This window comes from Bos mutus, chromosome 19 (genome assembly GCF_027580195.1).
Source record: "Bos mutus isolate GX-2022 chromosome 19, NWIPB_WYAK_1.1, whole genome shotgun sequence".
NCBI classification, from domain to species: Eukaryota; Metazoa; Chordata; class Mammalia; order Artiodactyla; family Bovidae; genus Bos; species Bos mutus.
This window is the reverse complement of record NC_091635.1, coordinates 22,992,287-23,014,050: the sequence shown is the minus strand read 5'-3', so window position 1 is coordinate 23,014,050 and position 21,764 is coordinate 22,992,287. Positions and strand designations below refer to the sequence as shown.

The 21,764-nt window shown below is 47.9% G+C and overlaps 1 protein-coding gene across 7 annotated transcripts; it reads left to right on the top strand.

The window, feature by feature from the left end:
• The first annotated feature begins 270 nt into the window (after positions 1-270).
• RSAD1 (radical S-adenosyl methionine domain containing 1) lies at positions 271-9,943 on the top strand. Of its 7 annotated transcripts, XM_070389695.1 has the most exons (11): positions 272-527; positions 906-1,039; positions 1,145-1,349; positions 3,834-3,971; positions 4,077-4,199; positions 4,386-4,449; positions 4,860-5,007; positions 5,218-5,272; positions 6,169-6,272; positions 6,452-6,612; positions 9,496-9,943. In XM_070389695.1, exons 1-10 carry the CDS (start codon positions 393-395, stop codon positions 6,567-6,569), a joined length of 1,224 nt encoding a protein of 407 aa, XP_070245796.1. In that variant the 5' UTR covers positions 272-392; the 3' UTR covers positions 6,570-6,612; positions 9,496-9,943. The 7 variants fall into 7 exon arrangements, 2 of the variants coding, with proteins under 2 accessions (XP_070245796.1, XP_070245795.1); XM_070389694.1 differs by having other exon boundaries at positions 3,834-4,199; XR_011467976.1 differs by lacking the exon at positions 9,496-9,943 and having other exon boundaries at positions 271-527; positions 3,834-4,199; positions 4,860-4,994; positions 6,452-6,587.
• The last annotated feature ends 11,821 nt before the right edge of the window (positions 9,944-21,764 follow it).

Below are 21,764 nucleotides of genomic sequence, written 5' to 3'. Positions count from 1 at the left end.
CAGCGCCCAAACTCTGAGCCAGGCACATAAAACGTGAAGAAACCTATTGAACGAACTAAGAGGTCCTGGATCGATCCAGGGACTCGCTCGCGATGTGGTGCCAAAAAGTGGGGAGCTGCCCCTCTACACTTCCAGCCGCCAGAGAAAGGACGGCCGGGAGGCTGCGGTGAGGGCATCGGTGCCCAGCAGGTGGCGCTACGTCCCCGAGCCCTTAGCGCGGTGCTCCGGCAAAGGGCGCGGCCACGCAGCCCCAGTCCTTCCGCCGGGGCGGCCGCCCCCCCACCCCTACCCCGACCCCGCCCGGCTCTGCGCGCACCGTAAGACCTACCCTGGGCTTGTCTCGGGCTCGCGTCCTGACCCGCGCAACGGGCCGCTCAGCCATAGCGGGCGCCATGGCCCTCCCGCGGTCCCAGGCCCGCGGCTGGGTGAAGGCCGCCAAGATGGCTCAGAGGCGCCGCCCCGCGGAGGACACGGGAGGACCCCAGAGTCCTGCGCCCGGGAGCCAGCGCGCCGCGCTTTACGTCCACGTGAGTGGGGAGGGGAGGCGGAGTCGCGGGAGCGGAGGACCGCGAGCCCCCGTGGCGCTTGTCACGCCGTGGGCCCACCTGCCGTCCTTCACCGGCCCTAGACGAGGTCTGGGACCTGTTCCCTGGCAGGGAAAGATCTTGGTCCGGAGAACTGAAGTCTCTGGTGCTCACAATCTCGTTGACCTTGACAAGTCATTTCCCTTCTGAACCTCAGTTTTCTCCTACTGAAACTGGCTTACTAATCCCCTTGGAGAGTTGTGTGGCTTAGATGTTGACGGACCTCGGAATCAGGATGGGGGCGTGTGCGACTGAACCCTGGAAATGGCCGGGGCAGCCCAGGGTCACCTCTCATCCGGTTCACATGCCCCCTGCCCCCAGTGGCCCTACTGCGAGAAGCGCTGTAGTTACTGCAACTTCAACAAGTACATCCCCCGTGGTGTGGACGAGGCTGCTCTGAGGCGCTGCCTGGTGATCGAGGCTCAGACGCTGCTGCGACTCAGTGGAGTGCGACGGTGGGTACTGGGGCCAGGGTCTTGGGAATTATGTAGGGCAGCAGAACAGGTTGCAGGCATCCTGGAGGGCTCCCCCACATTTTCATCTCCATTCTCTTTCCCTAGAGTGGAGTCTGTGTTCTTTGGTGGGGGTACCCCCAGTCTGGCCAGCCCCCATACTGTGGCAGCTGTCCTGGAGGCAGTGGCCCAGGCAGCTCACCTGCCTGCAGACTCCGAAGTCACGCTGGAGGCCAACCCCACTTCAGCCTCAGGCTCCAGGCTGGCAGCATTTGGGGCAGCAGGAGTCAACAGGTTGTCCATTGGCCTCCAGGTAACCCATCTCACCCACCTTATCCTGGGGCATCCAGAATGTCTCTCATCCAGTCACATTCATTCACAGGGCAAATATTTATGAAGCTCCTTCTGTGTGGGAGGGCCCTGTAGGCACTGAAAAGTGTGAGGTGACACCTACTTGTCTGTTTCTATGCTAGACTACAAGCCCTAATAGGCAGGGATCATGCATGCCTTTTTGTTCATCATGGTATTACAAGCAGCCACTATAATTCCTGGCACACAATAGATGCTTGAAAGATTTACTACCTGACTGGAGACACAGAAGGAGGCAGACAGGTGGTCAGATCATTGCAGCATGATAAAGTCTGGTTGTGAATGGGGTCTCTACAAAAGGCTTTCAAGAGTATGGCCTTAAGGGCATGTCAGTCTGACAAAATCATTGAAACTTTCCTGGAGAAGGTGATGTTTGAATATGGAAGAGGAGTCCATCAGAGGAGGATGTTGGGGTGGGGAAAGACAGGATTTGGAAGAGCTTTCCTGTTTGGGGGGACCTTTGAGCCATTCCTTGTGACTGGAGAGGCTGGGGACAAAGTTGCACGCTGGGGCCCAAAAGTCTTCAGCACCATACTAGGAAACTTGCGGTTTTGCCTAGTGGTGACAAGGGAATCACTGAAGGGTTTTAAGTGGGGAGAGAAACGTGTTCCTCTCAGGTTGGCCCTTGGTATTTCTATAGCCGGTATCCCCATCCCCACTCCACACACACCCATTTCAAGTACATGTACCACTTACCAAAGAGTTTGGGGTCAGGGCTTTGTCATTATGGGACATATTAAAAGGGACACACCATTTCTGAGATATTCTGGCCTCCAAATACTTATATATCTTGAATCTAATTGTGAGAAAACATCAGGACACCTAAGAGACTTTGTATACGCATGGATAAGAACAGATAACATGAGATAGATCTACCCTGTTAACAACTTTTTAATGTACAGTACAGTATTGATGACTGTAAACACAATGATGTACCGGCGATCTCTAGGACTAATTAAGAGATTTTGTTGGGGGTGGAGGGGGGTTTGGCCACAATATGTAGTTGTGGAGTCTTAGTTTTCTGACCAGGGATTTTGAACCTGGGCCCCTGTCAGTGAAGACGCTGAGTCCTAACCGCTGGACTGCCAGGGAATTCCCTAAGAGGCAGTTTTTAAAACAACTGACCTGTACTGTTCAAAAATGTCAGTATCATAAATGACAAAGGCAGGATGAGGATCTCAACTAAAGGAGACTAAAGAGCCAGTGACAGCTGCGTGCAACGTGTGACCCCTGACTGAATACTGAGTTGGGGTGGGAAGAGGAAATTACTGCAGCAGACATTTAGGGACAATTGGCCAACTTTGAATAAGACTCTGTATTAGATAATGGGATTGTGTCCATGTTACATTTCCTGAACTCTGTAATTAGATTGTGGTTGTGTAAGGGAATGTCCTTATTCTTAAGAAATGTTTTTTACATTTAGGTAACCATATTACAAGTACCTACTAGCCTGTGGGCAATGGCTATCATATTCTACTAAAATGTTCTGTATCTTTATCTTTACTGTATCATATTCTACTAAAATGTTCTGTATCTGTATCTTTACTGACTAATATAGTTGCCACTGACCTCATGCTAGGAAACACTTAGAATGGGAGTATTTAAATTTAATTAACTTCTAAAATATAAACAACTACATGTGGTTAGTATCTACTATCTTGGACAGTGCAGTTACAGAACATTTACATCATCTCAGATGGTTCTTTTAGACAGCATGGTCTATAACTTACTCTCAAAAAATTCAACATCATAATAATGAACGTGTATATTTAGAGAGGGGGCTCCCGAGGTGGTGCTAGTGGTAGAGAACTCGCCTGCCAGTGCAGCAGATGTAAGAGACACGAGTTTGATCCTTGGGTCAGGAAGATCCCCTGGAGGAGGGTATGGCAGCCCACTCCAGTATTCTTGCCTGGGGAATCCGATGGACAGAGGAGCCTGACTGGCTATGGTCCGTAGTGTTGGAAAGACTTGGACACAATGAAGCAACTTAGCACATATTTAGAGAGAGACAAAGCAAAAGTGGCAAAAATGTTAATTGCAACTTTTCTATAAGTTTGAAAATTTCAAAAGAAAAAGTAAAATCAAAAAAAGATTGTTGGCTTTGGAGTCAGACAGTCCTAATCTCCAGGTCTGTCTTCACCATTGTTTGACCTTGGGCAAGCTACTTAATGAACTCCGGTTTTGTCATCTGTAAAATGGAGCTAGTGTTGGAGGGTTCTAGGCGTAAATTAGATATTGCATAAGAATGCTTTGCACATGGTAGCCCTTTAGTGAATGATACCCTTGCTACTGGCTTGACCATCCACCTTCTGGCTCCCTGCCATGTCCTGTGTTTTCCCCTGTATCTGTGTCTGCAGTAAGTCCAGCCAGGTGTTTCTGTCTCCCTCTGAGCTGGCCTGCGTGCTTATACTCCACCCTCTCTCTCCAGTCTCTAGATGACACTGAGCTCCAGCTGCTGGGGAGGACACACTCGGCCAGGGATGCTCTGCAGACCCTGGCAGAGGCCCAGCGCCTCTTCCCAGGGCGTGTTTCTGTGGACCTGATGCTAGGGCTGCCGGCACAGCAGGTGGGGCCATGGCTCAGGCAGCTGCAGGGACTGCTGCGCTGCTGTGATGACCACGTGTCCCTCTACCAGCTGTCCCTGGAGCGGGGCACCACACTCTTCACCCAGGTGCAGCAGGGTGCCCTTCCTGCCCCGGACCCCGAACTGGCCGCTGAGATGTACCAGGAGGGACGGGCAGTCCTGCGGGAGGCTGGCTTTCGCCAGTATGAGGTCTCCAACTTTGCCCGGAATGTAAGTCCTGAAGCTGAAGGTGGGGCCTGGGCGGGCTAAGGCATGACACGGCAGTTGTGGCCCTTTGGGGAGAAGGGTGCTTCCAAGGCCTGAGATGGTGGGACATTGTAACCAGGTACCTCTTACCTGAACAGGGATCGGCCCAACTACTTCTCTCTGCATTGACTGTTCCCTCCCTCCCGACAGGGGGCGCTTAGTACCCACAATTGGACTTACTGGCAGTGTGGTCAGTACCTTGGCGTTGGGCCCGGTGAGTCCCATGAACCACAGATGGGATGACTCAGGAGAGCAGTATCATGGCTGTGTGCTCTTGGGCCGCTTAACCTCTCCGGCCCTCTGTTTCCTCATATGTAGAGTGTGGCAAAAAGTATTACCTACTTTGTAGAGCTCTTAAGTATGTGTTTTGAGGTGCGTGGGATAGTACCTGGCACTGTGGTTCTTGATCTTTAGCATGCATCAGAATTACTTGGACCACTTGTTAAAACCCAACTGAATCCCAACCAAATTCTGGAATTTCTGGAATTGGACAGGACCTGAGGATTTACATTTCTAGCATATAAAATGCTGTTGGTCAAGAGGCCACACTTTGAGAACCACTGACTTAGTTAGCATCTGGCAAGCACACAGTATAGGCTGCTGTTAACCTGTTTATGTTGTCAGGGGCCCATGGGCGATTTATACCCCAGGGGGCCGGGGGCCACACCCGAGAGGCTCGGATCCAGACCCTAGAGCCTGACAGCTGGATGAAGGAGGTGATGCTGTTTGGTCACGGCACCCGGAGGCGCGTCCCCCTGAGTGAGCTGGAGCTGTGAGCACTTGAGGGCTCTCCACCCAGGCTTCCCCTGGACCCCAAGAGCCACCCACCTACACATCTTTGTTTCCTGCCTTGCCCTTCCCCCACCCTGTCCCATGCTGTGTGATCCTCATAAATCCCCCATACACATATCCCAACTAGAGTCTGACGAATGGGAGAAGTATAAGTCTTCTCTCCAAGACCCCCTATTGGTTTTTCTTTCAGGCTGGAGGAAGTTTTGGCCATGGGGCTACGCACAGACGTGGGCATCACTCACCAGGTAAGAGGTCTATCTTACCTGGTAAGAATCACTCTGTCTCACTCTGTCTTCTATACACACACACACACCCTCCCATTCCTCTGGCACTGGCAGCTAGAGCTGGGTCTTGGTCTAGCTGAGACTGGATGGGCGGGAGCACTGGGCAGGGAGGTGATGGGGAGAACCCGCGACCAGGGCTGCAGAGGCCTGGGCTCTAGTCCTCATCTGCTGCAGCTTAGATGCCTCCTTTCACCTCTGAACATTGACTTTCTCAGCCATCTAAGGGAATAGGCCGGATTAAGAATTTTCAAATGTTTTGTAAGCAGAGCTAAAAGCTCAGATAGTAAGTGCAATAAAGATCAGTGAAGCCCAGAACTGCTCTAGGTGAAATTAGAGCCCTAGAACCTGGACTTGTTGTTGAGTTGCTAAGTCACGTCTGACTCTTTCCAACCCCAAGGACTGTAGCATGCCAGGCTCCTCTGTCCTCCACTACCTCCTCGAGTTTGCTCAAATTCATGTTATCCATTGAGTTGGTGATGCTATCTAACCATCTCATCCTCTGCCACCCCCTTCATCTTTTGCCTTCAACCTTTTCCATCATCAGGGTCTTTTCCAGTGAGAGCTCCAACTAGGGTTGGCCATACTCTGACCAGAACAGGGAGGGGAATGAGCAAAGGAAGACCTGGCTTGGCTGGGAGCCGGATCTGGCTTGGACATGGAATAGGAGTGAAGCAGCCCACCTTCCTGCTGACCCATTGACCTGGTCCTGGTGTTCGTGATTTCTAAGTCGGTTTCTAAGATCTCTGTGCTAGCCTGGAGCCACCCCTCACTACACCCCCAGGCAGGTGGCCTAGAAAAGCCCCTGCCAGCTCCCCACCTTGTGGTTCCTGCACCTCTGCCCCTTCTTGTTTTCCCAGCACTGGCAGCAGTTTGAGCCCCAGCTGACCCTGTGGGACCTGTTTGGAGCCAGCAAGGAGGTGAAGGAGCTACAGGAGCAGGGCCTGTTGCTGCTGGATCACAGGTGTGTTGTGGGGGCAGTGGTTAGGTGTCCCAGGGAACCCTGACTACACATCTGCAGACCAGAGAGAGGTGAGAAAGATTGACAAGGAAGGGCCTCTGGCGCCAGGGCCTTGGCATTGGCAGAGGGTGAGGATTGAAACTAGTAAGAAGGGGCAGTCACAGCCAGGCCTCTTGTTCCAGGGGTCTTCGGTGTTCCTGGGAGGGGCTGGCTGTGCTGGACTCTCTGTTGCTGTCCCTTCTATCTCGGCTCCAAGAGGCCTGGCAGCAGAGAACCCCCTCTTCCGTGCCCAGAGGATAGCCACCGGAGGAGAGCCACGTGTTCCGTAGCCAGGACTCTGCAGGTAGGCTTTGGGGGCTGGGATGACTGCAGACATCGCCACTGGCAGGTGCTGTCCTGGTTCTGATCACTGCCCAGACCTGGCATCCACAGGGGAATGGCTACAGTGAGGCAGATGTGAGGAAAGGGAAATTCCTCCCCTGGTAATTCTCCTGGCCTTTTACCTGCAGAAACGGTCACCTGATTTTATTTAAATAACCTAATAAGCCTATCTGGAACCTGTCTTAACTGTGGTCCTCTCCTTTGTCTGGGCTTCAGTGAAGTGTGGGATCCTGATTTGGGGGCTTGAGGATCAGTGTAGGGCTGAGATTGCTTCCTGAACCTCATCATTTGGCTGTGATCTTAGCTTTTATCGATTATCCTCGCCTAAATCAGTGGTTAGGTTGGAAGCTGTAAAATGTAAATTTCTGACTCTATCATTCCCTCCACATTCATTAACTGGCATGCATCCATAAAAAAAAAAGCTTTCCCTTTCTTTTTTTAAGAAGCTAAGTTGCTTCAGTCGTGTCCGACTCTGTGCGACCCCACAGACGGCAGCCAACCAGGCTCCTCCATCCCTGGGATTCTCCAGGCAAGAACACTGGAGTGGGTTGCCATTTCCTTTTCCAATGCATGAAAGTGAAAAGTGAAAGTGAAGTCGCTCAGTCGTGTCCGACTCCTAGCGACCCCATGGACTGCAGCCTACCAGGCTCCTCCATCCATGGGATTTTCCAGGCAAGAGTACTGGAGTGGGGTGCCATTGCCTTCTCCATTTTTTAAGGGCAGATACTCTTAACCTACTAATTCTATGCAGTGTGGGGGAGGCTGGTGGAGAGGAAGGTATTTCCTGTGAAGAGGCAAATAACTTATCATGTCAAAGGGTTCCCTGTTGCCAAAGGTAATTTAGTACCCTTGCAAATCAGGGCATGCAAAGCTCAGCCTCTAGCTGGGTGACTAAGGGTGGGGTTTCCCCACCCCTCAGAGGTGAGCACATGCATTTCCCCTGTGCCTAGTGGGTGTGAGTATCAGGTTTTTTTTGACCTGTGGTAACATGGTAAGTGTTACCACCTCTCCTTTATTAATGAAATATTCAGCAAGCACTGTGTGCCAGCACTGAGCAGAGAGGAGTAAGACCTAACCCAGCCCTCAAGGCACTCACCACCATGTTGACCGACATATAATGAGAGAAACTCCAGGGCTATTAGTGAATGTGTATAGAGGAGCCGGGGAAGCCTGCAGCGCCTTTGGTTCTGAGGGACTGACAGCAGAAAAGGAGAAATGCCTTTTCCTACTACCTCCTCTGACCCCAGCATAGCTTGCACGGTGACCTGTGTGTTCTGCCTGGGAGCCTCTTCTTGAGCCTTCCCCTGATCGTGATATTCAAGACGTGAGCACGGGGCCAGTGCAGGTGTGCCATCAGATAACCTGGGCCCACTCAGGTTTCTCCCTGCTGCCAGGGCTCGTGCCACCTGAGATGCCTGGGCCCTCCCTGCTGGGGCACCTCACAAGGTCTGTGCAGAGGGGCTGAATGGGAGTCCAGTGGGGGTGGCACAGATCACCTTCTGTGATTCAGCCTGCCCCCCTCCCCATCACCAGGTTGTTAGGTAGGTAGAACAGGGAAAAGGAGTCCAAAATGGTGGTGGCTAAAAGACAAGGAAGGGAAAAGCCCGCGAAAATAAAACAAAAGGTCCGAGGACCGGAGTGAGGACCTCAGGAAAAACAAACAACACTCCTGGCTGGCCCAATTTACATAGGACAGGCCCAGGGAGAGGAAAACATATAAAAAGAGGAGCCAAAGCTAGCTCGCTCTCTCTCCCGCGCTGGGGCGCTCTTCTCCTCATGTCCTTGGATCGGCATGCCCTCACACCTCGAAGATGGATTTTCCTGCTATCTTCTAAATAAAATAGAGCTGTAACACTGAGCTCTAACACTGATTTGTCTAAGAGCTGTAACATGGTCCATTTGAGACCTGAGAGCTATAACATGGTCTATCCAAGACCTGAGAGCTGTGACACGCCGAGGGGGCTTTAATGTCCGTCACTCCAAATCTTTGTTGTGACGAGACAAAGAACCGAGGAACATATGCTCGTGTGACAAGGTGAATCAGAGTCTCCAGAAGGTGGAGCCCAGGAATCTAGTTTTTAATCGTGGCTCTAGTGGTCAGGCCAGGTTGAGAAACCCCATCCTGTCCTGCCTTCCATTCTGAGGGATGGGTATCTGGTGAAATAAAGGAAATGAGGCTAATTCCAGACATGGCCAAGTGGAGTGAGGTCCTTCCCTCTGCATCCAGGCCTTCTCAGGATCATTCATCAGAGGGGTTCTCCTCCTGCATGTGGAGGCTTCTGTTGGATTGCCATTGCCTTCTCCAGGGGATCTTCCCAATCCAGGGATCAAACCCGGGTCTCCCGCATTGCAGGCAGACGCTTTACCGTCTGAGCCACCAGGGAAGCCCTGTTGAAAGGCATATGGATACAAATAAGAAGGGTGAACAAACTACTCTGATGATGAGGTGATGAGAGGAGTTAGAGAGATGTGTTGTGTGTGTGTGAGTGTGGTTACAGCTTGCAGGACCAAAGCTTCCCCACTTGGAGTGCTGACAGTTTTAGGGCTGACAGTGGAGCCACCCCAACCCTCACCCCCACCCCCACCCCATTCCTACCCCCACCCTCATTGACACCAAGTAAGCCGGACAGCTATTTTGACTTGCATTCTTACATATGAGGACATTCAAAGAGGCCATCTAAGTTGACTCAAGTCATATAAGCAGTAAGGTAGCAGACCTGGTGTAACACTTCTGGACATTTAGAACTTTCTGTCACATTGTTTTATTCTGACCATGGGTCAGGTTGATTGACCTGTCTCTTAAATTAGCCAAAATCCTGACCTCTCTCTGGCCCCTCTGCCTCAGGCTTGAAGCTGCCATCTCTGCCTTGGTGCTTGGCCTCAGTTTCTGTGTTTTCCCTCCGGGAGAACCCACGTGTCCCGTCTTCGAGAGACCATCCACTTCCTGGAGAGGAACTGCATCCTGCAAAGAAAGGACTTTAAGTAATGGGGTTGCTGTAAACTGAGTGTTCGTCTTCCTCCCGAATCCACGTGCAGAAACTTCATCCTTGGAGGCATGGTCTTCAGGGGTGGCGCTTTGGGAGGTAATTAGGTCATGAGGATAGAGCCCTCATGAAAGGGATTGATGTGCTTATGAAAGAGAGCTCCCTGGCCTCTTCCACCATGCAATGACATGGAGGGAAGACAGATGGCTATGTACCAGGAATCAAGCCCTCACCAAATCTCCTGGGACCTTGATTTTGGACTTCCCAGCCTTCAGAACTGTGAGAAATAAATGTTTGTTCTTTAAGCCACCCAGGCTATGGTATTTTTGTTTTAGTGGCCTGAATGTGCTAAGACAAGGATGAAATAACTTACACGGTAACTTGTTTTATTGTTCAAAATATTTACCAGTATATATTCCTGCTCTGTTGAACCTGGGAAGGGCCAGGAAACTTGCCCAACACAGATTGTAAGAGCCAGTGGGTGGTCCACCATCTCCTCCTGTTGCAGGAAGGGGGACCCCTTCCAGGGCCCGAAAATGAGCTCTTGTCTAACACTCAGAAATGAATTGTCTGAGGAGACACATGTGCTGACAAAGCAAGAGGTTTTATTGGGAAAGGGCGCCCAGGCGGAGAGCAGGAGGGAACCCAGGAGAACTGCTCTGCCACGGTGGCTCGCAGTCTCGGGGTTTATGGTGATGGGATCAGTGTCCAGGTTGTCTTTAGCCAATCATTCTGACTCAGAGTCCTTCCTGGTAGTGCCCGCCTTGTTCAGCCAAGATGGATGCCAGTGAGGAGGATTCTGGGAGGTGGTCGGACATGTGGTGTCTCTTTTTGACCTTTCCTGAACTCTCCCAGTTGGTGGTGGCTTATTAATTCCATGGTCCTTACCAGGACCTCCTGTCATAAAACTCATTCTAATGGTTACTGTGATGCCTGGCCAGGGTGGGCAGTTTCAGTCTGTGTGCTTCCCCTAACACTTCCACCACAGAGGCCTGCAGTGTTAAAATAGAGGCCCTTGCATTCACCCGGGTCCTAGAGTGGAGAAGATGTTGGGCAGAGGACTGGCCGACCACAGCAGATAGGAGCAGGAGGGGGTGGTAACACTCGCAGTTATAAGCCAGTAGACGGGGTTGCGTATTACAGTTGGACTATACTGCTTGATTCCATTTGTAATCCCGCCATTCAGAGGTTGACTACTTTTAGATCTTGGTGTGTATCTTAGCAGAGATTCTTACATGCGAATGAACATCTTTAGATAAAGTCTTACGAAAAGGGGACAATATGCATCTTGCTTTCGTCGCCTTCTTATTCTCCCTCAGATGTGGTGGGCATTTTGTCGTGTCAAATTCATATCTACATCCTAATTTTTTAGTGTAGCTTCATAGGGTACCACTGCATGGTTATCCCCAAATTTAGTTTACCAATTCCTTTTTGGTGAAGCAGAAGGTTTACTTTTTTATTTTTATAAACTTTATTTATAATGAATGTCTTATGTAAATATTTTTATACACTGGCTCGATCATTTCCTTACATTTAGGCTAAATCCCAAGGGGTGGGGTTGCTGATTCCAAGGAGATTCGCATCCTTCATTTGGATACACAGTGCCAAACCGCACTCCAGGAGGCCTGGCAGTTCACGCCTTGCCAGCTCACTGGTCATCAATAGCAAGCATGATCAGTTTTTCCAGAGGATTTCAGTCTGCAGAGCGCTATTAATTCTCACTTTAGTATCAGCTAAGGTACTGTCTCCCTAACTCAGGCAACTGTTTTGTTCCGCCTGATCACTTGATTGCCTCTGAACTCCTCTTCCAGACCCCACTTCTGGGAGATTCATCTCCATCCTCTCTTCTTCTTCCTGCTTTCCTTTGTTTTCCCTGAGGGGATTTTTGAAGCCAGTTTTTCAATGTTTTGTTTTGTTTTGTTTTCTTGGCCCTTGGCATGTGGACTCTTAGTTCCCTGACTAGGGATCGAACCTGCACCCCTGTATTGGAAGCGCAGGGTCTTAACCATTGGATCACCAGGAACGTCCCAAAGCCAATTTTAAAAATTATACAAAGAACATTATAGAAACATTAGTCAGACTTTTAAGTGAAAAAAAATGTCTACAATCAGTGGTTCCAGCAAACTCAGCTGTGTCTGTCTTCTCTCCCAGTCCTCATGCAAATGCATGCAAGACTTTTGCCTAATTGTGCTCCTGACACAGACCTAATTTTGCATTCTGCTCCTTTTTCTTCTCAGTCTGTCTTAAGCATTTTTCCATATGGTTACATGGTCATCATCTTACTCATTTTAATTGTTGCACAGTGTTCCAGTAAGTGAATAATTATAGTAAGTATTACCCTAATACATCATTTAAATGGTTCCCCATTTTTCTCTATTACAAATCATATTGTAGTACATGGTTTTATGGATATAGCTTCTTCCTGCATTTGAATTATTTCCTCAGATTAATTCTCAAGAATTGATCTGCTGCTGGGTTGGGTATTAAGAGGCAATCAGAAAACAACTCTTTTCCAAATCCTATTCTATTTACATATGTATGTACATATATACAAATATAGTTTAAAAAATAGTCTAATGTGTCATAATGGTACTTTGTTTCAATTTACATTTTAAAGTTTTCCAGCTGATTGGGTCAAAGGGTATGGATGCTTTAATGATTCTTGGTATGAGTTGTTATATTGTTTTCCAAGGGACGTTTCTTTTTTTTTAGAAATTTTCCTGTTCAAAAAATAATGACGATTTTTTCCAACCATATAGAAGAAAGCAAAACTTCTACTATCTAGGAATTATCACTACAACATTTGGCCAACCATCCCTCCAGGCATTTCTTGATATACATATCTATATAGAAATAAAAATAATTTTTCACAAAAGGGATCATACTCATGTGCCAGCTTTGCAACCTGTTTCTTTTACTCAACAATATGTCCTAGGTTTTTCTGGTTGGATCTGCCATAATGTGATAGCATAATGTAGTACAGTAATAGCTGTAAGCCAGGCATGGTGCAAGAATTTTATCTGCATTAATTCATTTAAGCATCACAACAACCCAGTGAGATAAATTTTGTTATTATCATGCCCACTTTACAGATGAGTAGACAGGCTCAGACAAATTGACTGCCCCAGGTCACATCACTAGGAGGCGATAGGCAAGCTGAGTTCACTGAGGCTTCAAAACAGATACTTATATACATAATACACGAATATATTCTAAATATAAAAGGGTAATAATAATAAATGTAAGCATTACCATAGTATAGTCACCTTTATACTCCTACAGAGGTTGATACACGTATCAGATAAGTTTAGGTTCAACTGCACATGACAGAAAATCAAACTAACATAAGCTTAAGCTTGTCTTCGGAGAAGGCGATGGCACCCCACTCCAGTACTCTTGCCTGGAAAGTCCCATAAACGGAGGAGCCTGGTGGGCTGCAGTCCATGGGGTCGCGAAGAGTCAGACACGACTGAGCAACTTCCCCTTCACATTTCGCTTTCATGCGTTGGAGAAGGAAATGGCAACCCACTCCAGTGTTCTTGCCTGGAGAATCCCACAGGGGAGCCTGGTGGGCTGCCGTCTATGGCGTCGCACAGAGTCGGACACGACTGAAGCGACTTAGCAGCAGCAGCAGCAAGCTTGTCTTCTTCTTCCACATAGAAGACGTCTGGACAAAGCATTTCAGGCCTAGCCTAGTGGACCCATGGTTGTTGGTCATGAAGAATCCAGGCTTCTAACTCTATACACTGTATCCTTGTTTCATAGCATCCATCCCTAAGGTCTCCACATGGTCTAATGTGGTCCCTGCAGCTCCACCCATCATGTCCGCATTCCAGGTAGTAAGCATATTGCTGCTTCCTCACCATTCCCCATAATAGAAGGGTTAATTTAAAAAAAGGTGGGGGGTAAAAACAGATATTAAGAGGCAATCAGAAAACAACTCTTTCCAAATCCTATTCTGTTTACATATATATGTACATATATACAAATACAGTTTAAAAAATAGTCTCATGTGTCATATTGGTACCCTGTTTCAATTTACATTTTAAAGTTTTCCAAGCCAGATCAAATGTTCTCCATTCAGTATTTGTTTTTAAACAACTATTTTGGCTATCCTAGGTCTTAGCTGTGGCATGTGACCAGGGATCAGACTTGAGGGCCCTGCATTTGCAGTGCAGAGTCTTAGTCACTGGGCCACCAGAGAAGTCCCTCCATTTAATATTTGTTTACTAACTATTGTGTTCTGTGCACATTTAAGCTCATTGCTTATTTGTATTTAGCCAATTGCTTATTTAGCCTTGATGATGTCCTGATCAAGTTGAATGAAATATTTACACAGATAAATAATTACAAGTATATTAATTCTTTGTCGTATTTGCTGCAAGTATTACTTCCAGCATGTTTTCCTTTTTATCTTGCATAGATTCTACTTTTTGGAAAGTGAGTTTTCTAGAACTTTCAAATATTTATATATCGAGTCTATCTTTACCCTGGGACTTTTTCTGTCAGTTCCAAGCTCCAGAGATATTGTCAACTTTGAAGTTGGCTTTCTCCTCCCAGGAGACCCATCTAATGTTGAGGGTGTGTCTTCCTGGGACCAAATCTCCACTGTGCCGCTTCTTACCTGTAAGACTTACCCTCAACTGAGATCGGTTGTCTTGACTGTTTAATGAAGGGATTGAACCAGCCCCAGGCTGTCAAACCTGGCTCTGCATCAGAAATACCAGAGGCTCCACGCACATCCCTAGGCTTCCCTAAGATCTGTAGAATCCAAATCTCTGTATCCAGGGATCTGTATTTTTAAACACTCTCCAGTGAACCTGATGCTCAGACATATTTCAGAAGCTCTGGACTAGCCAGTGTCGGAGGTTGCTCCCTGTGCTGGGCTCTCTGAGTAGTAAGTGAGAGGAGGCCACAGTCCTTGGTCACTGTGTCTGTTGAATCCAGTTAACCCTGCCCCTTTTTCTTGGGTCACAGCCCCCATTTCACATCCAGCCTGAGCAGCAGCCCCTCTTCCTACTTCCTCGGGGGTGGGGGTGAGATTGGGTGGCAGTCCGGCTCCTGGGCTATGGCCTGAGAGGCTGCCACAGCAACGCCTCTGTGAGAGGTCAGTATCATTACTAGCCTTAGTTAAGTCACTCAGTCTGTGAGCTTCCATTTCCTCACCTCAGCAAGCAGGGACCACACCTTAGTCAGGGTTTTAATAGGGTTGGAGATGATGGATGGATGGATGGATGGATGGATGGAAAGAGCCTAGTGCAGTTCCTGGCACAAAATGCACATTTGCCAAATGTGATAGTTATTACTATTAGGGTTTTCATTGTGATTTACAGGGCCTTGGGCATGCTGGCCCTAGGCAAAGAGGTTCCAAGCAAGAATTCCTGATTCCTGACAAGACAGAAGGAACACCTGTCATTTCTTTGTGATGCTGAAACTTGTCAGTAGGTAGCCCTGGGTTTCTGGAAAATCCCCTCTCGCCCAGTGTAGAACTTGCTACCTTTTAGGTGGATGTGGGCCACGGGGCAAACTGACCGCCTCCAGGCAGTGTCACCCGAGCAGAAGGTCCCTCATTTGGTGACTCCTCAGAGCAGTGCTCCTTGCCCCCGCCCCCAGCCGGTCAGTCAGGAATGGCCCCATTCCTCAGGTGGCTACCTATGCAGGCGGGGCTGCCCCTACTTGCCTCCCAGGCTCTGACACCTGGGAGACACTTCCACCGGAGCACACCTTTCCTTTGCCCCTGCCTCTGGATTAGGTCGTTCCTGGTGCCCACTGCTCACCCCTCCGAGACCTTGGGTCTCCTTGCCTCCATTCCTGCTGTCCCTGACTCAGCATGGGACTTCCCCCTGCCCTTGAACCTGACCACTTACACAGGCCTCACTTTCTTGGCTGACCTTTCTTACTTTGATTAGGACCAAAGTGAGGGGCAAGATCCCCTGTCTGAGGCCTTGGCAGCCCTGATGGAGGGCAAGGTGGGCAGGACCTGGGCTCACAGAGGCTGCTTCACAGCACTGGGGACGCTGCTGTGGACATGCCCCGCCTGAGGACCCCTCCCCTAGCACTTACCCTTCAGATTAATTCATGAACAATGAAAGATGAACTATGAAAACTGTCAGCCTAATCTTGAACCAGTCTTGATGGACCAAGAATAATTTAAGGATCCTCTTCCTCAAACTGAGATTGAGCAGAGCAGCGGTGAGGTCTTCCCGCTTGGGGACCCAGAGCATGAATGCATGTGTTCAGCTCTGCCGCCTGTTAGCTGCTGATCTCAGGCAGTGCTTCCCTCTTCTGTACCCTAATTTCTTCATCTGTAAAATGGGGGTGCTAAAGATATTCTCTACCTCACTTGGTTTTTGTAAACTTTCAAGAAGTTAGGAACACATAGCTGAAACAAACCAAAGAAAAGATATAAATTGGATTTCATCAAAATTTAAAAATTTTGTGTGTCAAAGGACACGATCAAGAAAGTAAAAAGGGACTCCCCTGGTGGTCCGGTGGCTAAGGCTCTGAGCTCCTAAAGCAAGGAGCCTGGGTTTGATCCCTGGTCACGGAACTAGATCCCACATGCTACAACAAAGAGTTCGCATGCCACAACTGAAGATCCCGCGTGCAACAATCAAGACCAAAGATCCTGTGTGCCACAACTAAGACTTAATAAATAAGCATAAATTTTTAAAAGAAAGTGAAAAGAAAACCTACAGAATGGGAGAAAATATCTGCAAATCATATATCTGAAAAGAGTCTAATATCCAGAATATATCAAGAAGTCCTACAACTCAACAACCAAAAGACAACCCAAAAAAGTGGATAGAGGGGACTTCCCTGGTTGTCCAGTGGTTACGAGTCCATCTTCCAATGCAGGGAACACAGGATCGATCCCTGATCAGGGAGCTAAGATTGCCACGTGTCATGGGGCAACTGAACCCCCTGAGCAACTAGAGAAAGCCTACATGCTGCAATAAACAAACAGCATAGCCTACCCACCCCCAAAATGGGCAAAGGATGTAAATAGACATTTCTCCAAAGGAGATATACAAATGGACAATAAGCACATTAAAAGCTGCTCAGTGTTATCAGCAATTAGGGGTATACAAATCGAAACCATAATGAGATACCACTTCACATTCACTAAAGTAGTTACAATTTTAGAAAAGGAAAATGTTGGCAAGTACATGGAAAAACTAGAACCCTCACACACTGCTGGTGGGAATGCAAAATCATGCAGCTGCTGTGAAAAACAGTCTGGCAGTTACTCAAAAAGTTAAATATAGAGTTACTATGTGACCCAACAATTCCACTTCCAGGTATATATCCCAGAGAGTTGGAAACATATGTCCACACAAACACATATACACAAATAAATGTTCACAGCAATGTTATTCACAATAGCCACAAAGTAGAAACAACTCAAATGCTCACGCTGATAAATGGATCAATAAAGCTTGGTATATAACTACAGTGAAATGTTATGTACCAATGAAAAGAGATGAAATATTGACATGTGCTATGTGGATTTAACCTTGAAAATATGCTGCGTGAAAGAAGCCAGACACAAAAGGCCACATACTGTATGATTTAAGCCAATTTTTTCACTCTCCTCTTTCACCTTCATCAAGAGCCTCTTTAGTTTTCCTCTTCACTTTCTGCCATTAGGGTGATATCATCTGCATATCTGAGGTTGTTGATATTTGTCTCAGCAATCTTGATTTCAGCTTGTGCTTCAAACAGTCCAGCATTTTGTATGACGTACTCTGCACAGAAGTTAAATAACCAGGGTGACAATATATGGCCTTGACATACTCCTTTCCCAATTTGGAACCAGTCTGTTGTCCCATGTCCAGTTTGTTGCTTCTTGATTGGCATACAGGTCTTTGAGGAGGCAGGTAAGATGGTCTCACATTCCCATCTCTTATTTCCAGAGTTTGTTGTGATCCACACAGTCAAAGGCTTTAGCATAGTCAATGAAGCAGAAGTGGATGTTTTTCTGAAATTCCCTTGCTTTCTCTATGATCCAACAGATGTTAGCAAGTTGATCTCTGGCTCCTCTGCCTTTTCTAATTCCAGCTTGTGTACATCTGGAAGTTCTCAGTTCCCATACGGTTGAAGTTTAGCTTGAAGGATTTTGAGCATTACCTTGCTAGCATGTGAAATGGATCACAATTGTACACTAGTCTGAACACTCTTTGGCATTGCCCTTCTTTGGGACTGGAATGAAAACTGACCTTTTCCAGTCCTATGGCTACTGCTGAGTTTTCCAAATTTGCTGACATATTGAGTGCAGCACTTTAACAGCATCATCTTTTAGGATTTGAAATAGCTCAGCTGGAATTCCACCACCTCCACTAGCTTTGTTTGTAGTGATGCAAGTGATGCATCCTTGACTTCACACTCCAGGTTGTCTGCCTCTAGATGAGTGACCGCACTATCATGGTTATCCAGTTCATTAAGACCTTTTTTGTACAGTTTTTCTGTGTATTCTTGCCACCTCTTCTTAATCTCTGCTTCTGTTAGGTCTTTGCCGTTTCTGTCCTTTTTGTGCCCACTTTTGCATGAAATATTCCCTTCATATCTCCAATTTTCTGAAGAGATCTCTAGTCTGTCCCATTCTATTGTTTTCCTCTGTTAATGCAAATTGATTATCTTATAGTTCTGGAGGTCAGAAGTCTGAAATGGCTAAAATTAGATGTGAGCAGAGCTGTGTTCTTCTAGGACAGAATCTGTTCTTTGTCCTTTCCAGATCCAAAAGATGGTGCCTTCCTTGGCTTGTGGCCATGTCACTCTGACCTCTCCTTTCATCTTCACATCTCCTTCTCTGACTCTGACCCTCCTGCCTGCCTCTTCTTACAAGGACTCTTGTGATTCCATTGGGCCTATCTGGATAATTCATGAAAATCTCCCCATCTCAAAATCCTTACTCACATCTGCAAAGTCCTTTTTGTCTCGTAAGATAACAAATTCAGAGCTTCCAGCAAAGATATGTGGACATCTTTGGGGAGCCATTATCCTGCTTACCGCACTAAGAGAGAAATTATCTAGTGGATTTGAGTGTTCTGGGCCTTAACTTGAATCCCTTTCATCTGTATCATTTTCAGGGTACTTACACACTTGTTTTTTCTCTTGCATTGATCCTGGGAAGTCGATGATGGCATTATTGAGCCCCTTCTGTTAGACAGTAGACGAGACTCAGAGGGGAGGCACAGTGCCTTGGTCGCACAGTTAGAAAGGAACTCGGGACTGTTAATTCAGCATTCTCCCACATCATCTGCCGCCACCCCAGTTCTAGGCCATGTGCCCCTGGAATGGTGTCCTCACTGATGGAATGGGGGCAATTCCACAACTACCCCCACAATATAGGTGAGTCAGTTCCCTGGGCCCAGATCCTGCCCTCAGCAAGCAGCCTTCTCCTGATCGGACAAGGAGAAAGGAGGGGAGCTCAGACAGAGAACCTTCCTTTTGGGAGACAGCCTCGGTCTCCCAAATATAGGTGAGTCAGTTCCCTGGGCCCAGATCCTGCCCTCAGCAAGCAGCCTTCTCCTGATCGGACAAGGAGAAAGGAGGGGAGCTCAGACAGAGAACCTTCCTTTTGGGAGACAGCCTCGGTCCAGAGCCCAGAACTTGATATCCATCCATCTTGGACATGCCCTCAACAGCAGTCCAGGCAGATGGTCCCAGGGTTTTTGCCCTGGGATTTCCACACCAGGAGGGAGCTCTGGTTCTCAGGCACATTGTGCTGCAAACCTCCCAGGGATGTGTCCTTGTGGTTTACAGTTTTGCCTTTGAGTGCTGTTGTTCCAGAGAAGCCGGGTTCCAGCCCCACAGGTATTAGAAGGCAGCTACCATGAACCCATTGATGTTTCCCCAGGCTTCCCCTACCCCTATCCTCTGTTGACATACCAGACACCACTCCAGGAACTGGGATACATCCCTGAATCTGCGAGGTGAAGTTGCTGCTCCCTTGGACCTCATATTTTAGTGGGAGCAGACAGAGACCATACAGAAGTTGGGATAAAGATTCTAGGAGCAAAATGGGGTGAGACATTAGAGGATGAGACTGAGATCCATACTGTGAGACTGGTATTGTCCCACCCTAAAGGGGAGAGGGACAGCCTAGGATGGAGCAATGTTGAGATGTAAACCCATGTTTTACTCTAAATTCCTGTTCTACGTGGCCTGCAAAACATTTGCCCTGTGTCCTTCCCCAGAAGGGAGGAAGAGCAATTGAGCCTGAGGTGGTGCCCAGAGTCTAAGCATCATTCCTGAGGTTGAAGTCAGTTCATTCTGGGAAGTGTCCAGCTATGGCCTAACTTCAGGGCCAAAGAGTATTTAATATTCCTACTGTGTGTTATCTGAGCAAGTTTCTATTAAGTAGGGGAGTGGTGTGATATGTCATTTAAGGAGTCAGCCAGATTTCAAGGAGAATAAGGCTGATGTGGAGAGTGAGCCAGGTGTGTGAGGGGATGGCCAGATGTAAGAAGGAGGGCAATGCAGATGATGGGCTTCCTGTGTGGCTCAGTGGTAAAGAATCTGCCTGCCAAGCAGGAGATGCGGGTTCGATCCCTGGGTTGGGAAGATCTCTCTCCAGTCTTCTTGCTTGGGAAATCCCATGGACAGAGGAGTCTGGCGGGCTACAGCCCATGGGGTTGCAAAAAGTCAGACACAACTTAGCAACTAAATAACAACAACAATGATAAGGGAAAGGGCCAGGCCTGTATGCGGAAGTAAGACAAGTATTAGGATGGACTAGTAGGAAGGAGCCAGACCTGAAGGGGTTGACCTAGATGCGAGGGGCTTCAGACAGACCCCTGCAGCCTCAGGCTTTAGGGGATGGTCCCTAGAAAGGGATGATGCAACCTGTGGAGGAAACACACTATTATTTAGGAAAGCTGTTTAGCCTCTGCAAAGAGTAGCTGAGGACAGGCCTGGTACCTGGCTTCAAGGAAATAAACAGCTGTGAGGTGATAATTGACGTCATATCCTCTATCGACCCAGCCACCTCATCCTCCCCAGGCTTGAGGAGGTTGCTCAGAGTTGCCATGCTAGGAGGAGACTGCAGTGGCTAAAATGACATTGTCCCCTGAAGACTGTTTTATCCCCTCGGGATTGGGTCCTGCTGGGTCTTCCCGTGGAATGCCTGCCCCCCGACCTGCCTGTTGAACTTTTCTTTAGCAGCCCTTCTCAAACGCTACCCCCCTAAAAAGGCTCTCCTAACATTTATATCCTGCCTTTCCCAAGTTGTGATTAATCCTTAGCCCATGAGTACGTACATTAGAGTTGGAAATCCACTTTCAGATGACCCAACTCTGTTTCTAAGGCACCCTGAACTCAGCCCACCCCACACCAGGGCCATGTGAATGAACTTTAGAGAATCTCTAGAACTGAGTGCAAAAATCATGTGCAAAACCAAGTGTGCAGATGAATGAATAAACAACATGGGTATATCTATACAATGAAATATTATCCAAATACAAAATGGAATGAATTGCCACGACATTGATGGAACTTTAAAAACATTATACCTAGTAAAAATAGGCAGACAGGAAAGGCCAAATATTGTACCATTCCATTAATAGGAAATATCTAGAATAGGCAAATAAAAAAGACAGAAAGTAAATTAGTGGTTGCCAGTGGGTGGGGAATGGGGAGGAATGGGAAGTGACTGGATAGAGTTTCTTTGGGGATGAGGGGAAAGTTCTGGAACTAGAAAATGGTGATGATTGCACGACATTGTGAATATACTAAGTGCCACTGAACTGTGTTCATTAACATGGTAGATTTTATATACATGTATTTTACCACAATTTTAAAAAATCAAATGTACATTTCTTGGAGAGAAGGTTCCCAACTTTGATCAGATTCTTTGAAGTTTAAGCAGCTCACATCTGGCCTGATGACTTCATGATGAGGATGGTGCTATGCAGGCACAGAGCGGGGAGGCACCTGCCCAGTGTCACTCATGGGCTGGGGGCAGAGCCCTGCCAGGCTGTGTACCTGCCTGACCACGTCCCGTCTTCTCCTGTCCTTCAATCTACACTATACTCTCCCTGAACAGCTCCCAGGCTTCTGTCCCACTCCCAGCCAGGCTACCCACAAGCTGTGTAACTTCCCAAAGTCCCAAGACCATCCAGAAGCTAAG